This window comes from Drosophila willistoni, chromosome 3R (genome assembly GCF_018902025.1).
Source record: "Drosophila willistoni isolate 14030-0811.24 chromosome 3R, UCI_dwil_1.1, whole genome shotgun sequence".
Classification (NCBI taxonomy): domain Eukaryota; kingdom Metazoa; phylum Arthropoda; class Insecta; order Diptera; family Drosophilidae; genus Drosophila; species Drosophila willistoni.
Window position 1 is genome coordinate 21,918,038 of NC_061086.1, and position 21,043 is coordinate 21,939,080.

General features: G+C 37.6%; 5 protein-coding genes and 1 long non-coding RNA gene across 6 annotated transcripts; 4 read left to right on the plus strand and 2 right to left on the minus strand.

The window, feature by feature from the left end:
• Nucleotides 1-290: 290 nt before the first annotated feature.
• Nucleotides 291-763, minus strand: LOC124462116. The gene is made up of 2 exons (XR_006955389.1): nucleotides 694-763; nucleotides 291-540 (listed from the first exon to the last, which is right to left on the minus strand). It is a non-coding gene; the product is annotated as an uncharacterized LOC124462116 (long non-coding RNA).
• Nucleotides 764-4,858: 4,095 nt separating this feature from the next.
• Nucleotides 4,859-7,628, plus strand: LOC6647508 (esterase B1). Its single transcript, XM_002070333.3, has 3 exons — nucleotides 4,859-4,962; nucleotides 5,124-5,590; nucleotides 5,994-7,628. Exons 1-3 carry the CDS (start codon nucleotides 4,916-4,918, stop codon nucleotides 7,175-7,177), a joined length of 1,698 nt encoding a protein of 565 aa, XP_002070369.1. The 5' UTR covers nucleotides 4,859-4,915; the 3' UTR covers nucleotides 7,178-7,628.
• Nucleotides 7,629-8,361: 733 nt separating this feature from the next.
• Nucleotides 8,362-10,383, minus strand: LOC6647507 (esterase B1). Its single transcript, XM_023178234.2, has 3 exons — nucleotides 10,337-10,383; nucleotides 9,679-10,145; nucleotides 8,362-9,622 (listed from the first exon to the last, which is right to left on the minus strand). Exons 1-3 carry the CDS (start codon nucleotides 10,381-10,383, stop codon nucleotides 8,436-8,438), a joined length of 1,701 nt encoding a protein of 566 aa, XP_023034002.2. The 3' UTR covers nucleotides 8,362-8,435.
• A 1,218-nt stretch (nucleotides 10,384-11,601) lies between these two features.
• Nucleotides 11,602-13,716, plus strand: LOC6647506 (esterase B1). Its single transcript, XM_002070331.3, has 4 exons — nucleotides 11,602-11,730; nucleotides 11,803-12,082; nucleotides 12,236-13,132; nucleotides 13,196-13,716. The coding sequence occupies exons 1-4, from the start codon at nucleotides 11,723-11,725 to the stop codon at nucleotides 13,655-13,657; spliced, it is 1,647 nt and encodes a 548-aa protein (XP_002070367.1). The 5' UTR covers nucleotides 11,602-11,722; the 3' UTR covers nucleotides 13,658-13,716.
• A 246-nt stretch (nucleotides 13,717-13,962) lies between these two features.
• Nucleotides 13,963-15,966, plus strand: LOC6647971 (esterase B1). Its single transcript, XM_002070330.2, has 4 exons — nucleotides 13,963-13,976; nucleotides 14,039-14,315; nucleotides 14,384-14,534; nucleotides 14,591-15,966. Exons 1-4 carry the CDS (start codon nucleotides 13,963-13,965, stop codon nucleotides 15,745-15,747), a joined length of 1,599 nt encoding a protein of 532 aa, XP_002070366.1. The 3' UTR covers nucleotides 15,748-15,966.
• A 514-nt stretch (nucleotides 15,967-16,480) lies between these two features.
• LOC111519193 (esterase B1-like) lies at nucleotides 16,481-20,938 on the plus strand. Its single transcript, XM_047010312.1, has 8 exons — nucleotides 16,481-16,544; nucleotides 16,607-16,889; nucleotides 16,963-17,101; nucleotides 17,157-18,252; nucleotides 18,925-19,198; nucleotides 19,269-19,419; nucleotides 19,486-20,219; nucleotides 20,295-20,938. The coding sequence occupies exons 1-8, from the start codon at nucleotides 16,531-16,533 to the stop codon at nucleotides 20,745-20,747; spliced, it is 3,144 nt and encodes a 1,047-aa protein (XP_046866268.1). The 5' UTR covers nucleotides 16,481-16,530; the 3' UTR covers nucleotides 20,748-20,938.
• Nucleotides 20,939-21,043: the final 105 nt, after the last annotated feature.

Consider the following 21,043-nt stretch of genomic DNA (forward strand, 5'->3'; position numbering starts at 1 on the left):
CATTGTTGCGGCATTTTAATGCGGTTCTCGTTCTTGCTACAGCTTGGTTCTGTCTGGGGCAATAGAGTAGTATACTTGCATATTTAATCAAAGTGATTTACAAATATGCCAAACCAGACAACGACGACGACAACTAAGGCAAAGCCAACGCCTTGGCCACGGTGGACAAGGAGGACACTTTGGCAACCAAGATGACGACGCCTCTTTTTAGGTCCCCACGCGCTCGGCTGGAAGAAAAGTGTTGGATATACAAAACACCAAAAGCAGCGACAAGATGAGACAATGTTCCATTGTTAGTTAACTACACAAATGGGCGGGCGTTGTAGCATGTAATTCAAAAAGTGAGATCAAAAAGCATTCACAGTTAATATTAAGAGAAGCTGTAGAAGCCAGTCCATTATTTAGTCATTGATGAATGGAGTGGAGTGGGGAAGGAGGCAAGTCCGGGTCCGGCTACGAGGAGTCCGTGTTGGGGTGTTCTTAGTCATCTGCTTGAAACAAGAGTTCATTTATTTTTCTTTTCATTTTCCCTTCTTTTTCCTAAAAACAAAAAAAAAATTTATTAAAAAATTGTTAACTTTATGCAAAGGAAAGGCAGCAGCCAACAGAAGTTACAAGTTTTCCGGTACCCCCTTCTTCCCACCCTTCTTTTTCGTTTTGTTTTTTTGATCCATGGTTTGCCTCCTCTCTTACCTGCCGTCGCGACTACTGTTTAATAATTACTCATTTGCTTTTTAACCAAATTACTTTGTGAAAAATGACAAAAAAGCAAAAGAAACAAAATAATAATGAGTTAAAAAGAAGGCAATGGAAAAGAATAAGTTAAAAACAGCAGAAAATACGCGCTGCTAACCCTTTTCGGTATTTTAAAAGAAACAATAAAAAACAAAATACGTAGGTTTCTCTTTATGTGGGGTATGTAACCTTTTTAAAATGAAACTTGACTTTTGGGTTAATAAGATTCAATTGTTTTGGGGTTTCTGAGAAAGCATATATAAAGCATCCTGCAAAAGTTTAATTAAAAATGGATGCCACAAAGAAAGTATTTAAATACTTTTTTTAAAAAGAGAAACCCATCCTATTTGTTGGTGGTAAATATTTTTAACCAAATTTCATCAAAGATTGGTTTTTCAGGTACTTACTTACCCTTTTTCCAATCTCATGATAGATTTACTATTAATATTTTGATTATTTTAAAACTAATCCTAATGTTGGCTGTTTGTGCTTTTTTTAAAGTCCATGAGTCACAGCATTCTTTCCTGTATATAGGAATCACAAATAATATAGAAGTTCCCCAACTGTTGACTACTAAAGCTCTGAATCCATAAAGGAAATGAGAGATTTGTTTCGTAAATTTCTTGGTCATTGAACAGCAATAAAAATACATGAAAATTTCATAAGAATTTCAATACTCTCTGATATTTGCTTTAAAATTCGACAAATTAAATAAGGAACAATTTTAAAAATCCACAAATTCCTTTTTTATATCATTCCGTATAGTATTTGCTTATCTCTCCCCTGCTACCCGCTCCACCCCTCCACCATTGCCATTTGACAACTTCAATTAATTAATTGACTGACATTTTAAACGCTTTTTCAAGCACAAAGAAAAGACTCATATTTTCTTAAACTTTTCCCGTTTCACAGTTATCAAAGGAAGAAGGAAAAGCGCAAAAGAAATCAAAAGTAAATGCTTGGCAAATTGAAGACAAAAAGAGAGAGAAAAAAAAAGGAAAAAAGCTTTTCTTTTGCTTCCCCAAAGAATTTCCCATAGTACAAAAGATGAGGGAAAATCATTGCAGAATATTTTTCTTTTTGCTTCCACATTTTTCCCCTCTCATTGTTGTTGTGGATGGCGTATCAAAATTTCATTTTTTTTTTTTTACTTACACACAAAAGCCGCATAATTTTTTACGCATTGAAAAATTTGGCTGCATTTCAAATTCTAAATAGTTTTTTTTTTAGTGAAAACCAAACAATAAAAGAGATTGTTTTAGACTAGTAAATGGTGGCGAATTGTAGATACCCTTTAGCCTGAAGAAGTCCAACAGGAGGAGCCCTCTGTATATCCTTTTTTTTATTTGACTACTAATGGGCAAAAATGAAACCAACAGAAAAAGATCTATCGTAAGAAAATCCCTTCGGGTGCAATAAGGAAAGCAAACGGAAACTTTTTCTGCCAAGACCCAAATTATTTTTATAGACTCCAGGGGAATCCCTTACGTTTTTTTGGGGTTTATAGACTTTGATTTTTATTTTTATTACCACTTGCATATTTTGTCTCTTTCCTTTTAGAGTTCTATATTCCTTCCAGTTTTTCATATGTGGGTGTGGTTGTAGGTGGTGTCCTTGCGGTATTTTCAATTAACCCTTTGACATTGAACTTCTTTTAAATTTTTAGCCACCATGTGAAATTTAAATTCACTTTGAGATTAAGTCTGCTTAAAATGGGAAATTTCCGCCCACTTCTTCATTTTCATAAGCTCCTCAAGCATTTTATATCCAAACCAAGCCTACTTACGACTCCTTCCTCCTTCTTTCACGGCTCCTGCTCAATAACATTTTAAGCCTATAATTTACAATGTCTTGACTTCTCATCTACCCCACCAAAACAGGCCCCAAACTAAGGAAAAAAAAAGGAGTGATGGAGCATTTACATTTCTTTGTCGTTTCAGTTGTTTCTTTTAATTTTTTTTCTTCTCTCTTGCTTAACTGAAAAATTAAAGTGCGCGCAAGTGTAATTAAGTACGTACTCAAGTTATATCAAACACAATCCTTGGGACTTGATCCTTTTTTTTTGTGAGTGTGTTTTTGGTTTTTAATGATGGCATGCCATTTCTCACCCTGGAAGTCAACTGAAAATGGCTTAAAGTCTCTCCTCTGTCTCATTCTCTCCAGAGGATTTATGACAATTTTTAATTAGTGCAATTTAAGCGTAAATATATATTTTCACTTAATTATATGAATATTTTGAAATATGCTTCCCTTTAATACTCACATAAAGTTTAAAGTGGTTTTTAATTTGTGGCGTAAATGTTTTATTTTGATGATTTTACTTGATTGCAAGCAATGAACATTAGATATCACTTCTTTAATGAAAACGAAATCTACATATACCATTAATCGATAAATAATTCTACAATTTTTTATTTTATGTGGAACAATGTCTTGTTAAAATTTCTCAATGTGTAAACCATTTTCTTTAGTTTAATTTGTTCGAGCTGTAGATCAGAAGGTCCCCTTATTAATGAATAAAATCGTACATGTATGGGATACCTCCAGACGAATACTGACGAATCGGACTGTACTTGAAGCATTTGACACTTTTTATTCAATTTTTTTTTATGTTGGCAATGCTGCTGGCACACTTGACAGAAAATTTACGTGATGTATGTATATACGTTGTACATACACAGGTATGTATGTATGTGTGACTATACCATACATACACATAAACATAGATACCTGTGTAGATACATTGTACATATACATAGAATTTTTCGTTTTTTAAATTAGAGGCAAAAACTTGTAAAATTAATCAATTTAAAGTGACATCCAAAAAGCTGTAATAATCCAAAGGCCCCTGACACACACAGAGAGTTATTGATGAGACTCTAACGGCGCATGCGTGTGGTTTCCGTGGCTAACAAGAATTACAGCAAATTGCTGGCAACCAAGAACAATTTGCAGCCGCAGCTTTACTTACAATTGTCATTTGTAATATTAGAATCATTTTCCATTACATGTGCACTGATGTATTAATTTTATAAATAAAGACTTACACATGGACTGTTGGGAGCTTAACACACATTTTAAACCTTATTTTAAATGCACAATTACTTAACACAACACAGAAAAAAAATTGAAAAAAAAACCACATGCGTCACCACGGAAGCGATGCAAAACGGAAATGAAAGCACAAAATGGCAGCCCTTGTGATCAGTGTGACCAATTTGGCTATAGACAAAGTGGCCACGACAAGGGCTTTGCACGAGAATAAGTATGGTAGCCCTGGAATAGATAAATAGATATTTATATCAATGGTTCAATTTTCAATATAAACTGGATTTTATTCTATCAATAGATCAATACAGCAACATAATAATTATTTTTTATTATTAGTTCTTATTTGGAAATAATACAGGTAACGAGGGTGACCCTCTGCACATCTCCCATCACTAGTTAATAAAATAAGCAGTGCGCTTAAGCAGTTCATTTCTAACTGCGCGCGCAACTTCAAAATACGTGCTCATTTGATTCCAAAGGGTCAATATTTTGTGACGGCAACAACAACATTCGACAAAAGTTACTTAGGTTTTCCAACATTTGGCAAAATAAAAATTAAATCATAATAACTTTTAGTCATAAATGCGGCTCATTTAACCCAGAGTCTCCACTTTGCCTCACCTCATTAGTAAGCACAGATGTACATATGGCCGGCATATGAGTATGACTCGAACAATTCCAACATTATTACTACAACTCATTAAGAACAATAAACACCAAAAACACAGCTGTCGCTGTGTTCCCCATAGACGATCTGTCTCTCTTTTAGTACCGACTAGTACTAGTATAATTTTTATTCTTATTTTGAGTTGTATTGCTTCTTATCAGCATTGATTTTCATGCTCTCATTCGGGCATGTTTTTCACTTTCGCTTAAATGAAACAACAATAACAACAACAACAGCAATCAGAACGATAAGCAGCACTGTGTGTATGTTCATTCGTCGAGCGTGATTAAACCCACAGAACTAAAATGAACCCAAGCTGAACCAGGGTGCACTAAGTTAAGTCGATTCACTTTCTATAGAACTCTACATATAGTCAGTTGTTGCCCGTCAATTGTCGGTGACGGAAGTGTGTGTCGTTCTTTATAATTTTCTTGGTGTATAGGTTAAGAATTGATAAGAACCATGGATTTCCGTATGCCAGTTCCTGATCTCGTCAAAATGGGAATTAAGTACGTTTTGTATGGAATCAATGAATTGCCTCATCGTTAATCTAATAATAAACTAACGTAATATTTGAATTGATTAGATAGGCCGAATTCTCCCCTGCGAATTGGCATTCCATTGCTTTTTATTTGTTTTTACACCAAAACATTTCATTAACCCATTGCAGGCTAATTACGCATAAAATTATACAATATCGCTTGGAGACCAAAGAGACTCGCGTCATTTGCACAAACTATGGTCAAATGAAGGGTGTGCGTCGCAAGACCATTTACGATGAGGAATTGTACTATGCCTTTGAAGGAATTCCCTATGCCAAGCCCCCGGTGGGTGATTTACGTTTTCGAGCTCCTCAACCGGCCAAACCTTGGCAGGGTATAAGAAATTGCACCTACTTGAGGGCCAAGCCCATCCAAAAACATATGGTATTGGGCATTGTGGAAGGATCCGAGGATTGTCTCTATTTGAATGTTTATGCCAAGACACTGAAATCTGAAAAGCCATTGCCCGTAATGGTTTGGATCTATGGAGGTGGTTTTCAATGTGGTGAAGCCACAAGAGATCTCTATAGTCCCGATTATTTTATGAAACATGACGTTATACTTGTCACATTCAATTATAGATTGGGGGCATTGGGTGAGTATTATAAATAAATTTAGATTTCATTCATGATGATTATGCAAAACAGCCATAGATGTTTTGTCTGTCTCAAAATAATATATATTCTATAGGCTAAAAAGTTAAAGACGAGTGGCAAAAAAGTATTTCCGAAACGTTTTCGTGCTTTTATTGCCCTTGGCGTGCGTTTCACAAACATTTTCAGAATGGGAAATTAAGTCAAATTGATGTTGAAATTATATAGTACAGAGAACATTAGAAATGAAATAGCACACGATTTGGTGTTTTTTTCGCGCTGCATATAGACAGCTAACGTTCAATTAGAGTCAAATAGATATGATGTTATAATGAATGGAAAACACATTTAATAATTGTAACTCAATCACAATTGTAACTCAATCACAATAAATTCTAATTATAGGATTTCTCAGCCTGGCCGATCGTGATTTGGATGTGCCCGGCAATGCAGGCTTAAAGGATCAAGTGATGGCTTTGCGTTGGATACGAGATAATATTGCCCAATTTAATGGCGATCCAAATAATATTACAGTATTTGGTGAAAGTGCGGGAGCATCTAGTATACAGATTATGATGAGCACCGAAAAAACCCGAGGACTCTTTCACAAGGGTATACAAATGTCGGGTTCCTCGCTTTGTGGCTGGGCCAATCAACGCAATGAAAATTGGGCATATCGTTTGGCCTCTCGTTTAGGGTATAAGGGTAGTGACAATGAGAAGGAAGTTTATCGGTTTTTGCAACGTGCATCAGCCAGTGATTTGGCTATGCATGGTAATGCTATATTAACGCTCGAGGATCGCAGAAATCTGAACATATTTGCCTTTGCCCCAGTGGTGGAGCCGTATGTGACACAGGATTGCGTTATACCCAAACCACCGGTGGAAATGTTAGCCGAAGCTTGGGGCAATGATATTCCATTGATTATTGGTGGCACATCCTTTGAAGGACTCTTTTCATATCAGTCAACAGTGGCGGACTCTGATTATATGTTGAGTGCCTTTGAAGCTCTCTTGCCCATGGATGTGAAACGAGAGGCGAATCCAGCACAGATCAAAGAAATGGCAAGAAATTTAAAGATCTTCTATTTTGGCGATGCCACACGAGGACGCATGGATCTATTCGAGTGCCTACAATTGTTGTCCTTGACACATTTCTGGCATGGTGTTCATCGCACTGTGTCGGCTCGCCGCTCCTATGCCCCCACCACTCCCACTTATCTCTATCGCTTTGACTTTGATTCGCCTAGCTTTAATCATTTCCGTCTGCTAACCTGCGGCCGTCATGTTCGTGGGGCCTCTCATGCCGATGATCTTTCTTATTTGTTTTATAACATATCCGCCACCAAATTACAAAAGGATTCAGCTGAATATGCTACCATAGAACGTTTGACGGGCATGTGGACAGCCTTTGCTGCCAACGGTAATCCCAATTGTCCACAGATTGCTTCAGCTACCTGGGATGCTTTGGATACAGTCGGCCCGGAGATGTGTTTTAATATTGGCAATCGTTTGGAGTTTATCGAATTACCCGAGAGTAAACAATTTAAATTTTGGGATAGTTTGTATGATGAGCAAAAATTATTTTAGTTAGGCATAACATTCACGCAATGGGAAATGTTGTCAGGGTTGGACTCTTCTCTATTAACAGAATTTACCATTTTTAAAATACAAGCATCTGACAAAGAGTAAAACATTTACTAAGGTCTAACTTGATTCCCGAAATCCGTTAACATTCTTTTGACTTTTTCTTTTTCAAAAGTATTGAACATTCATTACATTGTTAGTTACTTATAAATGCCAGCAACTTGCTAGTCTTTTTTGGTTAACTTGTTTACAATGGTAAAAGTTTTCGATCTATTAATATATAATTATAAATTTCTATATTAATATTAAGTTTGTGTATGAAAAAATGACATGCATCTACAATGTTTTGATTACAACATAACCCACTAACAGTCAAAACTGGTTTCGTTTCAATCACATTGACCTTACACAATATTTTTTTCGTTACGTTTTTGTCTTGCTTAGTTTTTATTTATTTCAGTTTTTTTATGTGTTAAATATTTTCATTTGTATTTTCGTTCTTATCTTATTGTTTCGTTTATTTAACTATTTTCTTTTTTGTTTTAATTTATTTATTTCAGTTTTGGTTTATCAAAACCCATTCCACTTGATCTTGATCTTAGCCCCCTAAATAGTAATTTAATATTTGTATTTAGTTTATGAGTGGGTTAAAGGTTAATCAATATAAATTTGTGATAAATGAATTCAACTTTAATAATGACAAAATAATTCACAAAAGAAATTTTATATTTTTTATAAAATAATCTAGCAGGAATTTAAACAACACTCTTAGTATGTTTTTCATACGGTTGCGGTTTTGATATTTATATTGATATTTATTTCGGTTAAGGATTATTTCATGTTATATGCTAAAAATGCTTAAAAATTGAGCAAATTAAAAATATCCATACAATATTGGATGAATATATATATATATATAGTGAAAGAGGTTCATTTTCTTAAAAAGATTCTGTTTCAAAGAAAACAATGTGAAATTCTTAAATACAAAATTGGTTATATAAAAGTTTCATTATCAAATGTATAAAATTTTGCAGATATCTGCGATTTGTAAAATATAACACGATTATAATAATTATTTGGTCCTAATACATCAAAACAAAAACTATAAAACTCAAGTGTAAATTGTAATTTAAAAAAAAAAAATCGTTTTATAAAAATCGTATACAATAAATTTTGATATTGTTTACATGAAAAAAAAAATAGTTTTTACATATAGCACTTGGAAAATATGGTTTCTATATCTACAGAATGTCTTTAATCTTTAATAGAGATCTCCTTTGGGATAAAAGCTATCCCAGGTTGCCAATATTTCAGCCTCAGGCAGTTCAATCATTTTTAAATCGTGATTGATATTGAAACACATCTCAGCTCCGCTTTGGGCCAACTTGACTGGCTTCCATTCGGCCGGTGCAATTTCCTTACAATTGGGACTACCGCTAGCAGCAAAAGCTGTCCACATGCCAACTATGCGTTTTATCGTACGATATTCCGCAGTAGATTTATCTAATTTTGCGGACATTATATTGTAGAACAAATAGGAAAGTTCGTCGGCATGGCAAACGCCTCGAATTTCATCGCCACAGACAAGACGACGGAAATGATTAAAATGCGGTGAATCAAAATCAAAACGATAGAGGTAGGTGGGCGTTTTTGAGGCATACGCCAGCCGACTCAGGACTACCCTATGAAGATCGTGCCAGATTTGTCGATGGGAATATATGTTAAGGGCTTCAAATATATCCATGGACTTTTGCTCAGCATTGCCAAAGTAAGCAACCTTTAGAATTCGAACTAATTGTTCCAATTCCTCGTGGGTGCTCGCATCCTTCACTTCACGTGGAGGAATATTATGAAAATTTTCCAACGTCCATGGATCATCCCTAACAAGTTGATATGAAAAGAGCCCCTCAAATGAATTTCCACCAAGGATCAAGGGAATCTCATTGCCCCAGGCATTCATTAACATATCCTTATGTCGTTTCGGCACCACACAGTGATCAGCCTCGTAGGGTTCGATGACAGGACCAAAGGCAAATAGAAGGAAACTCCGCATTTCATCTTTTGTAATCGTATCTTGATCAACCTTTGCAATTTGTTGCGCCGATGTCTTGTTGAGAAACTCCAGAACATCACAATCTTTTTGGCTTCCCTTATAGCCGATTTGCTTGGCCAGGCGATAGGGGAAATTTAGATCTGGAGCCTCCGCCCATTCATTTAGAGCACAACCCGATTGTATAATCGCCTTATGAAAGAGTCCACGTGTCTGCTCGGTGCACATTAAAATATTCGTTGAGGCTGCTCCAGCACTTTCACCAAATACTGTGATATTATTTGGATTGCCATTGAAATGTGCTATATTTTGACTAATCCAACGTAAAGCCTGCACTTGATCCTTAAGTCCAGCATTGCCTGGCACATCTAACTTGCGATCCTTTAAGCTAAGAAAACCTATAAGAGTTGCAATTAAAGATGCCTAATGAATTTATTTTTTGCATAAAACTCACCCAATGCTCCCAGCCTGTAGTTAAAGGTAATCAAAATTACCGGCTGCTTCATAAAATAGTCCGGGCTATAAATATCTCTGGAGGCTTCACCCTTCTGGAAACCACCTCCATAGATCCACACAATCACGGGCAGTGGCTTCTCCGAATTGAGTGTTTTGGCATAGACATTCAAGTAGAGACAATCCTCGGATCCTTCAACAATGCCCAAAATCATATTTGTTTGCAGCGGTTTCGATTTATATGAAGTGCAATCGAGGACACCTTGCCACGGCTCTGGCGGTTGTGGCGCTCGGAAACGTAATTCTCCCACCGGGGGCTTCGCAAAGGGTATTCCTTCAAAGGCATAGTACAATTCCCCGTCGTAAATGGTCTTTCGCTGCAGTCCTCTAACCTGGCCATATTTTGTATCGACCACCTCCGTTTTGTTAGTAGCCAAACGATATTGCTGCAATTTGTGGCCAACCAATCTAGACAGATAATAGCATATACAAACGTATTAAAGCAAAACAAAACAAAGCTAAAACACAAAAAAAAACTTGTAGTCATGGAGATAAGGAAACTGATAACCCTATATGAATGGGTCAGGCAAGGTGTTCAAAGTCGAAGTCCTGACCTTTAGAACGATACATCCGTTTAAAATTTTTGATCCTGTACTTACTGAGTTGATAGTTTTATAATTTTTGGCCATCCCACATTAAATTCCATTTTTAATATTTTTTTTTTTTTGTTATGTTTTTGAAAACAATTTTCAGAAATTAGAATCCAAGTTTGTTGGCTGCCACCGCTCGACTAATTATTGCTCCCTGTGTAACAGGTGGTTATGTTGGGAAGGCGATGCGATGCAAACGACGACAATTGCCGACTCTCGGCAAACAAAGGTACATAGAGATAGTGAGGGTTCTTTTTGGGTTTGCTCACAGGCGATTCGGCCTTACCTTTGGACCGATTTTTTAGCCCATCATTTCATCAGAATGAACTTTAATTGTGTCACTCTAAACATAGCCTGACCGATTTTTAAGATTTTAAAAATATTTTTGCCCCCAACATTGGCATTAGCCAGAAAGCTTGTGTATTAGAAAAAGCTTTCTAATGCTTTCACACTCACGTTGAGAGATCGGGATTAGGATGATAACATTGTTAACCTCAAGCATTATACTATATATGTATATGATTTGCAAACTTTTAAGAACTATCAAATAGTTGACAAAGATAGCTTGGCAAGTTAAATGTATTTTATTTCTAAAATTTCTCCCTGTGTAGATTAACAATAAATGAAAACCAATTTAAATGCAACCAAAATCAACCAGGGTTACCTCATTACTAAACTTTAGTTTCTTTATCAAGCGGAAGAATTTTTGTATGAGCCAATTTGATTAATCTTTATTTTCAATATTTTTTATTTTACAATTTTTACTTTACAATTTTTAAGGATATGTTTTCCTCTCCTGCAATTAACAAAATTTTTTAATGATCAATTTGTTGTGCTTTTGTGGCCCTGGCAAAATTGACTCATCTACATGTTGATTGCAATTGCGTGATCGTTGTAGTACTTCCCATTCATGGCGGCAAGTGCATCAGATAGCGAGTGTTCGGTTGTGACGTCATAGATGCAAGTATTTATTATTGTTGAGGAATGTACTGCGAATGTACTTTTAGCATTGTAGCAAATAAAACAATTTTAAAAATTAAATATTAGTCTGAATTTTTATTGAAATGATTTACGTCATAGAAACTTCAATTTATGTCGTAGCTAGAGTTGTTAGCGTTTTCTTTTATTGCTCTCTTTGCTTTACCTGTTGTGTTTGTAACCTGCTTGTGACATTCAGAGAATTAAACGTGCTAAAAAGCAACAGAGAGTAAACTGTATCGTTCTCTCTCTCTCCCTAGTATTCTCTCTGAAATAAATATATACATTAGTTGTGAGTTGTTGTTATGTTTCTTAACAGCTGAGGGCGCTGTCAAGCGATAAAAACTAGTGACATAAATGCTTTGTGTTAGATAAAACGCTCAAAAATCTAAATTCTTTGTCATTACAACGCCGAATATGGAGAAGTAAGTGTGAGATTTTAGTTAGTGCGCTTAAAGTAATTCAAATTTGTGAAATATTTGCAAAACTTTTTACAGTTCCGATGCAATTGAGGTGAAGACCAAAAGCGGATCGATTTTGGGAAAACAATGCACTGGAATATATGGAGATGACTACATAAGTTTCGAGCGTATACCATATGCTAAGCCTCCAGTGGGAGAACTGCGATTTAAGGCACCTGTTCCGCTCCCGAGTTGGTCCGGGACGGGGCCATTGGATTGCCGTAAGAAGGGAGAGAAACCGTTGCAATTTAATCAATATGCCCAACAGCTGGAAGGTGTAGAGGATTGTCTCTATTTAAATGTCTACACCAAAAAGGTGCGATAAATAAGAGCTAAAAGCAAAGCATTATTTCCACGAATCTTATCGTGGGGTAATAACATTTTATTATTGCAATGCCCAATTCAAATTGGCGGCAGTTACAAATAGAGTTGTCATGGTTTAAAAGAAATTTCTGCCTCTTTTTTGCAGCTCAATTCGCCGCAGCCTTTGCCACTGATAGTATTCTTTTTCGGAGGTGGATTTGAGAAAGGTGATCCCACCACAGATCTACATAGTCCAGATTACTTTATGAAGCGCGATGTGGTCATAGCAACAGTTTCCTATCGCGTTGGCCCTTTAGGTTTCCTTAGCCTAAGGGATTCCAAGGCTGGAGTTCCGGGCAATGCTGGACTAAAGGATCAGTTGTTGGCCATGCAGTGGATAACCACAAATGCCGCCAGCTTCAATGCCGATGCCAATAATGTGACTGCTTTTGGGGAGAGCGCTGGCGCGGCTTCAGCTCATTATTTGATGCTCAATCCCAAAGCAGAAGGTCTGTTTCACAAGGCCATATTGCAATCGGGCAATGTTCTCTGCTCCTGGGCGTTGTGTCCCATAACGGATTTACCTCATCGCCTGGCCGCTGTCCTGGGCATGGAGGCTCCGGATAAAGCCAGTGATATTGCCGTTCTTCAGTATTTGCAAGGTGTTCCAGGGGATCAGCTGGTCAAGCCGTATTTGCTAAGTCAGTCGGAACATTTGGATGATTGTGTCTTTCAATTTGGTCCCATGGTTGAGCCCTACATGAGTGAACATTGTGTGTTGCCCAAGCAACCCTATGAATTGCTGGCCAACGCCTGGGGTAATAAGATTCCAGTAATGATGAGTGGTACATCCTATGAAGGCCTCCTAATGTATGCTCGTGTCCAAATGGCTCCTTATCTGCTGACAAGCTTGAAGGATCAACCGGAGCATATGTTGCCCTTGGAAGTGAAGCAATCATTGCCTCTGAAATATGCACGTGATATGGCTAGACGCTTGCAGGAGACACATTTTGGTGAACTGCCCATAGCTGTGTCGCCGGAGTCAGTGAAGGCCTACTGTGAGGTGAGTGGTTCATGTATAATCTGTGTACAGCTAACTCTTAACAGGTTGATTTTGTTTCAGTAGTATGCCAGCTACAAGGTCTTCTGGCATCCCATTCTAAGGACTCTACGATCTCGCCTTCGTTCTGCCACAGCTCCTACATATCTGTATCGCTTCGATTTCGATTCACCGACCTTCAATCATCAGCGTCTAAAGTATTGTGGCACTAAACTACGTGGGGTCGCCCATGTGGATGATCATTCTTATCTATGGTATGGTAGCTTTTCCTGGAAACTTGATAGGAATACACCTGAATATATGACCATAGAGCGTATGATTGATATTATCACCACGTTCGCTGCCACTTCGAATCCAAATTGTCCTAGTGTGCAAAATGAATTGCTAAAACATCAAAAATGGCAACCCCTAGAGGATAAACCCAGTTTAATGTGCTTAAATATATCGGATAATATTAAATTAATGGAATTACCGGAACTAAAAAAGCTTGCAGTCTGGGAAACTGTTTGCAAATTGACCACAAAGTGATCAAGTTATCAATGTGATCAAACTTACTGTACGAAAATAAATTTGTATAAGAATTTTAAGATGATGTTTGTGTTTATCTTAACCAATCCCTTATAATTGTGTATCTACTTGCATATGTGTGTTTTAAATTGCCTTTATCAAGATGCTTGTGAAATAAGCTCAAGATCAACACAATTTTTTTATTTAATTGTCTTACTCTGACAGCTATCTACATTATATAAGATTCTTATCAGCTGCATGACTAGATTAAGTTCTGTAGAGGTTCCTCTAAAAAATTACTCTGAACATTATATTCAAAGACATCGATGGCGTCGGACTAGTAAGTTTGAATAAGAAATTGACAAGTAGCAAAGAGTTAGTGGAATTTATTTATATTTGTAGCAGCGAAGTGTCTCCAGTGGTGGAGACAACGCACGGAAAAGTGCAAGGAACTCTGCTTAAAACCATCTACGATGAACCCTTCTATGCGTTCGATGGAGTACCTTATGCTGAGCCTCCATTGGGTAAATTACGTTTCAAGCAGCCTTTTGACTTGAAACCTTGGCTTGGTGTACGTGATTGTACTAAGCCACTGGACAAATGTCTGCAGGTTCACACCCAGACAAAAAATATAGAAGGCAGCGAAGATTGTTTATATTTATATATATCTGTTAAGACGGTAGGTATCTTTTCTGTACGAAAATGGCATAAAGGTTTTAACAGATTCTTGTTGTGTCTTGTGATTAGTTAACTAGTAAGAAACCTTTGCCAGTTATGGTCTATGTGCATGGAGGAAATTTTAAAAGTGGCGATCCCACGCGGCGATCATGGTCCCCGGACTACTTTATGCGTGAAGATGTTGTCCATATAAGCATAGGCTATCGTCTGGGTGTAATAGGTATGAAAGTGATGACGATCAATGAAGCTCTGTTCATAACTTTCCTCAATTTACAGGATTTCTCAGCTTTAAGGATCCTTCGCTAGAAGTGCCGGGTAATGCTGGCCTCAAGGATATAGTGCATGCTCTTAAATGGATCAAGGCCAATGCACACAATTTCAATGGTAATCCCGAACAAATAACTTTATTTGGTCATAGTTCTGGCAGTAGTTTGGTCCAAATGCTACTAGCGAGTCCACAAGCTGAAGGACTTTTTAACAAAGCTATTCTCATGGGTGGCTTTGGTACGGAAACAAATCGTTTGCCGAACATGGAATACCGCATGGCCAAACACTTGGGCTATGAAGGTGCGAATTCAGATGCCGATGTGTTTGATTTCATATGCAAAGCAGATCCCAAGCTATTGGTAACTGCTAAATTCCGGACACAGGAGGACAAAATTGGATCTGATTATATGTTTTCGCCATTTCTCCCAAGTGTTGAAGCATATGCCACTCCAACAAGCATACTTTTGGCCGAACCCATTGAATTACAACGAAATGCTTGGAGCAATCGTATACCAATTATTATTGGCATTACCAGTGGTGAAGGCATAACTTCTGTCGGTTCGGAGACGTCGGAATATGCAAAGAACAATCCAGAAATGTATTTGCCACCTACTCTTAATCTTCGTTGCGATCCTGGGCAGTGCATTGAGTTGGGAAACTCCCTATTACAGTTTTTCAGTAAGAATAATGAGCCCGATTTAGCAGAAATTTATAACCACAACACGGCCCATGCTCAGCAGCGCACTATAAAGGCCCGTTTGGCCTATTCCAAGGCTCCAACTTATGTTTATCGGTTTGATTTTGATTCACCTGATTTTAATTTCTATCGCATACGTAGTTTTGGCCTTGGCACACATGGAGCTAGTCATGCCGATCAGTTAGGCTACATTTATGTCTTGCCAATCTACACCTTTAAATTGGAGAAGTCGCGAAGAGAATTTGGCATTATTTGTGAGATGGTTTCCATGTTCACCGAGTTTGCCAAGACATCTGATCCGAATTCGAATCTCACCAAACCCCTGGTAGATTGGAAGCCTGTTACAGCATCTGGACCATACATGGTTTTAAACATTGCCGAAGAATTGAAGTTCATACAACAGCCAGAGTTCGAAAATCTAAAATTCTACGATCAACTCTTTGAGAAAGCCGCAGTGCCATTATTTTAAAGGTCTTTCCTAAAAAGCTTAAAACTAATTTAAGTTCAGGGCCCTGGAAATCGGCTTTGATACTCGACAGCTTATCAGCTCGTGTGTTGGTTGAGATTATTGTTCCCAAAAACTTGCAAATTATCACGGGTGCTTATCAACAAACATTCTATTATATCCAGTTCAGTTTAAATGCAATTGGTGTCAAATCCACTTAAATAAAATTTGTTGTTCTTTGAATAAACATTGTGTTTATGTTGATATCTTTACGTTGATATGAAGTGGGACTTACTGCCCATAGCCGTGTCGCCGGTGTCAGACGACTGCGAATTGTCCAAGTGTGCAAAACGAATTGCTAAAACATCAAAAATGGCCACCCCTAGAGGATGAACTTAGTTTGATGTGCTTAAATGTATCGGATAATATTAAATTAAAGGAATTACTGGAACTAAAAAAGCTTGCAGTCTGGGAAACTGTTTGCAATTTGCCCACAAAGTCATCAAGTTATCAATGTGAACAAACTTACTGTACGAAAATAAATTACCATAACCATTTTAATATGATGTTTATGTTTAACTTAAACATTCCCTTATAATTGTGTACTTACTTGCATATGTGCGTTTTAAATTGCCTTTATCAAGATGCTTGTGAAATACGCTCAAGATAAACCCAATATATTTATTTTATTGATTTACTCTGTTCTCTATCTACATTATATAAGGTTCTTATCAGCTGCATAAATAGATTAAGTTCTGTAGAGGCTCCTTTAAAGAATAACTCTGACCAGTATAGTAAAAGACATCGATGGCGTCGGACTAGTAAGTCTGAATAAGAAATTGACAAGTAGCAAAGAGTTAATGGAATTTATTTATATTTGTAGCAGCGAAGTGTCTCCAGTGGTGGAGACAACGCACGGAAAAGTGCAAGGAACTCTGCTTAAAACCATCTACGATGAACCCTTCTATGCGTTCGATGGAGTACCTTATGCTGAGCCTCCATTGGGTAAATTACGTTTCAAGCAGCCTTTTGACTTGAAACCTTGGCTTGGTGTACGTGATTGTACTAAGCCACTGGACAAATGTCTGCAGGTTCACACCCAGACAAAAAATATAGAAGGCAGCGAAGATTGTTTATATTTATATATATCTGTTAAGACGGTAGGTGTCTTTTCTGTGCGAAAATGGCTTTAAGTTTTAACAGATTCTTATTTTGTCTTGTGATTAGTTAACTAGTAAGAAACCTTTGCCAGTTATGGTGTATGTGCATGGAGGAATGTTTAAGACTGGCGATCCCACGCGGCGAGCCTGGGCCCCGGACTACTTTATGCGTGAAGATGTTGTCCATATAAGCATAGGTTATCGTCTGGGTGTAATAGGTATGAAAGTGATGACGATCAATGAAGCACTGTTCATAACATTTTCAATTTCCAGGATTTCTCAGCTTTAAGGATCCTTCGGTAGAAGTGCCTGGTAATGCTGGCCTCAAGGATATAGTGCATGCTCTTAAATGGATCAAAGCCAATGCCCACAATTTCAATGGTAATCCCGAACAAATAACGTTTTTTGGTCATAGTTCTGGCAGTTGTTTGGTCCAAATGCTACTAGCGAGTCCACAAGCTGAAGGACTTTTTAACAAAGCTATTCTCATGGGTGGTTTTGGTACGGAAACAAATCGTTTGCCGAACATGGAATACCGCATGGCCAAACACTTGGGCTATAAAGGTGCGAATTCAGATGCCGATGTGTTTGATTTCATATGCAAAGCAGATCCCAAGCTATTGGTAACTGCCAAATTCTTTACACCGGAAGAGAAAATTAAATCTGATTTTGCGTTTATGCCATTTCTCCCAAGTGTGGAAACGTATGCCACCCCAACAAGCATACTTTTTTCCGAACCCATTGAACTACAACGAAATGCTTGGGGCAATCATATACCAATTATTATTGGGATTACCAGTGGTGAAGGCATAACTTTTGCCCGTTCGGATACATCGGAATATGCAAAGAATAATCCAGAAATGTATTTGCCACAAACTCTTAATCTTCGTTGCGATCCTGGTCAGTGCATTGAGTTGGGAACGTCCCTGTTACAGTTCTTCAGTAAGAATAATGAGCCCGATTTAGCAGAAATTTATAACCACAACATGGCCCATGCTCAACAGCGCGTTATAAGAGCCCGTTTGGCCTACTCCAAAGCTAAAACTTATGTTTATCGGTTTGATTTTGATTCACCTGATTTTAATTTCTATCGCATACGTAGTTTCGGCCTTGGCACACATGGAGCTAGTCATGCCGATCAGTTAGGCTACATTTATGTCTTGCCAATCTACACCTTTAAATTGGAGAAGTCGCGAAGAGAATTTGGCATTATTTGTGAGATGGTTTCCATGTTCACCGAGTTTGCCAAGACATCTGATCCGAATTCGAATCTCACCAAACCCCTGGTAGATTGGAAGCCTGTTACAGCATCTGGACCATACATGGTTTTAAACATTGCCGAAGAATTGAAGTTCATACAACAGCCAGAGTTCGAAAATCTAAAATTCTACGATCAACTCTTTGAGAAAGCCGCAGTGCCATTATTTTAAAGGTTTTTCCTAAAAAGGTTAAAACTAATTTAAGTTCAGGGCCCTGGCAATCGGCTTTGATACTCGACAGCTTATCAGCTCGTGTGTTGGTTGAGATTCCCAAAAATTTGCAATTATCACGGGTGCTTATCAACAAACATTCTATTATTTTCAGTTCAGTTTAAATGCAATTCGTGTCAAATCCACTTGAATAAAAGTTGTTGTTCTTTGAATAAACATTGTGTTTATCTTGATATCTTTTTGTGGATATGGAGTGGGGCTTACGGTTTATAACACTTTTGACTTAAATTTAAACTACTAAATTAACTTTTTCACTTTAGCGAGAGCAAAGGCCAATTTCACTCTTTTGGACAACAAAAAGCTTTTACTTATTTACGTCAGCTAGCAGAATAGTCAACAAATTTCTTCTGCTACAATTATCAATACTCTCGCAGCTGAAATATTGCGAGTTAGTGAGAGCTTGAAACCGAACTTTGAGGTTTTTTCGTGTTCTCTGCTAATGCACGATTTAGTTTCCAAAAATTCATAGCGAGGACATATCATGGTGACAGAGTCAGTTTTCATATTCAAATTCCCAGCCTTCTATATAACAGAAACTCTATATTTAATAGGCTTAATACTTGTGAAATTACTCTTCCTTTGGGCAAGATCAAGGGCATAAAACTTAAGACTATTTACAACGATGATTACTATAGTTTTGAGAAACTGCCTTTTGCCAAACCGCCGATCGGTGAACTCCGCTTCAAGTCTCCTCAGCCGGCACGACCATGGAATGGTACGCTTGACTGCACCCATTTCGACCGAAAACCAGTACAAAGAGTCTTAAAAACTAATTTCGCTGAAGGCGTCGAGGACTGTTTGTATTTGAATGTGTATAGCAAAAAGGTTAGAAATTGTACTTTAAAAAGATTAATTTCATTGGTTATTATTTATTTTGGCTTATATCTCTATAAAGCTAATATCGGATAAACCTTTACCGGTTATGGTTCATATTTTTGGTGGAGCCTTTAGCGTTGGTGGAGCCACACGAGAGACCTGCGGTCCGGACTACTTTATGGCTAAAGATGTTGTTTTAGTGACATTCAATTATCGTCTCAATTGTTTGGGTAACTTCTTGGCAACAAAAAGCAGTTTAAAACCGTCTTAATTTATTTTATTCACTTTCTTTGCAGGTTTTCTTTCGCTTAAAGATCCAAGCCTGAATGTTCCGGGCAATGCAGGACTCAAGGATCAAGTGCTGGCCCTTAAATGGGTAAAACAGTACATTTCCCACTTCAATGGCGATGAAAATAATATAACAGTCTTTGGCCAAAGTGCAGGTGGTTGCTGCACCCACTATATGATGTGTACGGAAAAAACGCGGGGACTATTCAACAAGGCCATACTTATGTCAGGAACCATTTACAATTACTGGTCTAATAACCCACCCGCCGATTTTGCATATCGTCTGGCTAAACATCATGGTTACAAGGGCGATAATAATGATGCCAAAATACTTAAGTATTTGCAGGCAGTTCCTGCTTTGCAATTGGTTAATTATAATCTGGTGACGTCGGAGGATCGTCGAAATGGGTTCGTTTACGCCTTTGGCCCCACCGTGGAGCCATATGTGACAGAGGACTGTGTCGTGCCGAAGCTGCAGCTGGAAATGGCACGTGAGGCCTGGTCGAATGATATTCCTGCCATGCTTGGTGGCACCTCATTCGAAGGTCTTAATATGTATTCTACATTTGCGGCAAAGTCGAAGCCATTGAATAACCAGGTACTGGATCCTCCGAGAGTTTTACCTTACGATGTCAGGGTAAACAACACAGAGGAAAAGAGTTGGCATTACAGCAAAAAGATAGCTGAATTGCACTTTGGTAAAATTAAGACTAGTTCGGAGTTCTTGTTCAACTTTCTTGATGTAAGTGAATATGATAAAATCTAAATTTGCTATACTGTTGGGTCATTCGCTTTATTTTTCTATATTTCATTTTAGTACCAATCCTACAAGGCATTTTGGCATGGCATTGATCGTGCACTTCACTCACGTTTGACATATGCTAAAGCTGCCACCTACTTGTATCGCTTTGACTTCGATTCTCCCGATTTCAATTTCTATCGTAAAAAGTTTTGTGGCAATGTTGTTACCAAAGGTGTTTGTCATGGTGATGACTTATCGTATCTATTCCTAAACAGTAACTCTTGGAAGTTGGATAAATCCTCCCCAGAATATCGCACTATTCAACGCATGATCGGTATCTGGTCTTCCTTTGCGGCTACATCCAATCCAAATTGTGAAGAAATCGCCGATGTTGAGTGGAAACCTTCAACCAAGGAGCAAGCTGAACTAGTACTTAATATTAGCAACGATGTAAAAATTATTGATCTGCCTGAGCACGGAAAGCTGCAGGTGTGGAATAGTATGTACAAACCTGAATCATTGTATTAACACAGAAAACTTGTGATTCTGAAAAAACGTGTAAGGTGTTCCTCCATCTGGGTACTTGTATTTATTGATTCAAAAAATTCCTTTTTCGAAGTTAGGATGGCCTAATTTTACCGACTTTTCTTATCATTGTATCTCCTTTTCATGTCAATCGCCTTAACTGTTTATATTAGCTTTTTCAAAAATTTACGATTTCCGTGGGTTGATAAAAAACGTTTAATTATGTTTTTCGGTTTAGATAACGTTGGTTAATCTATTTAATAATTTGTTCATCTTCATATCTTTACGATCGTGGGAGT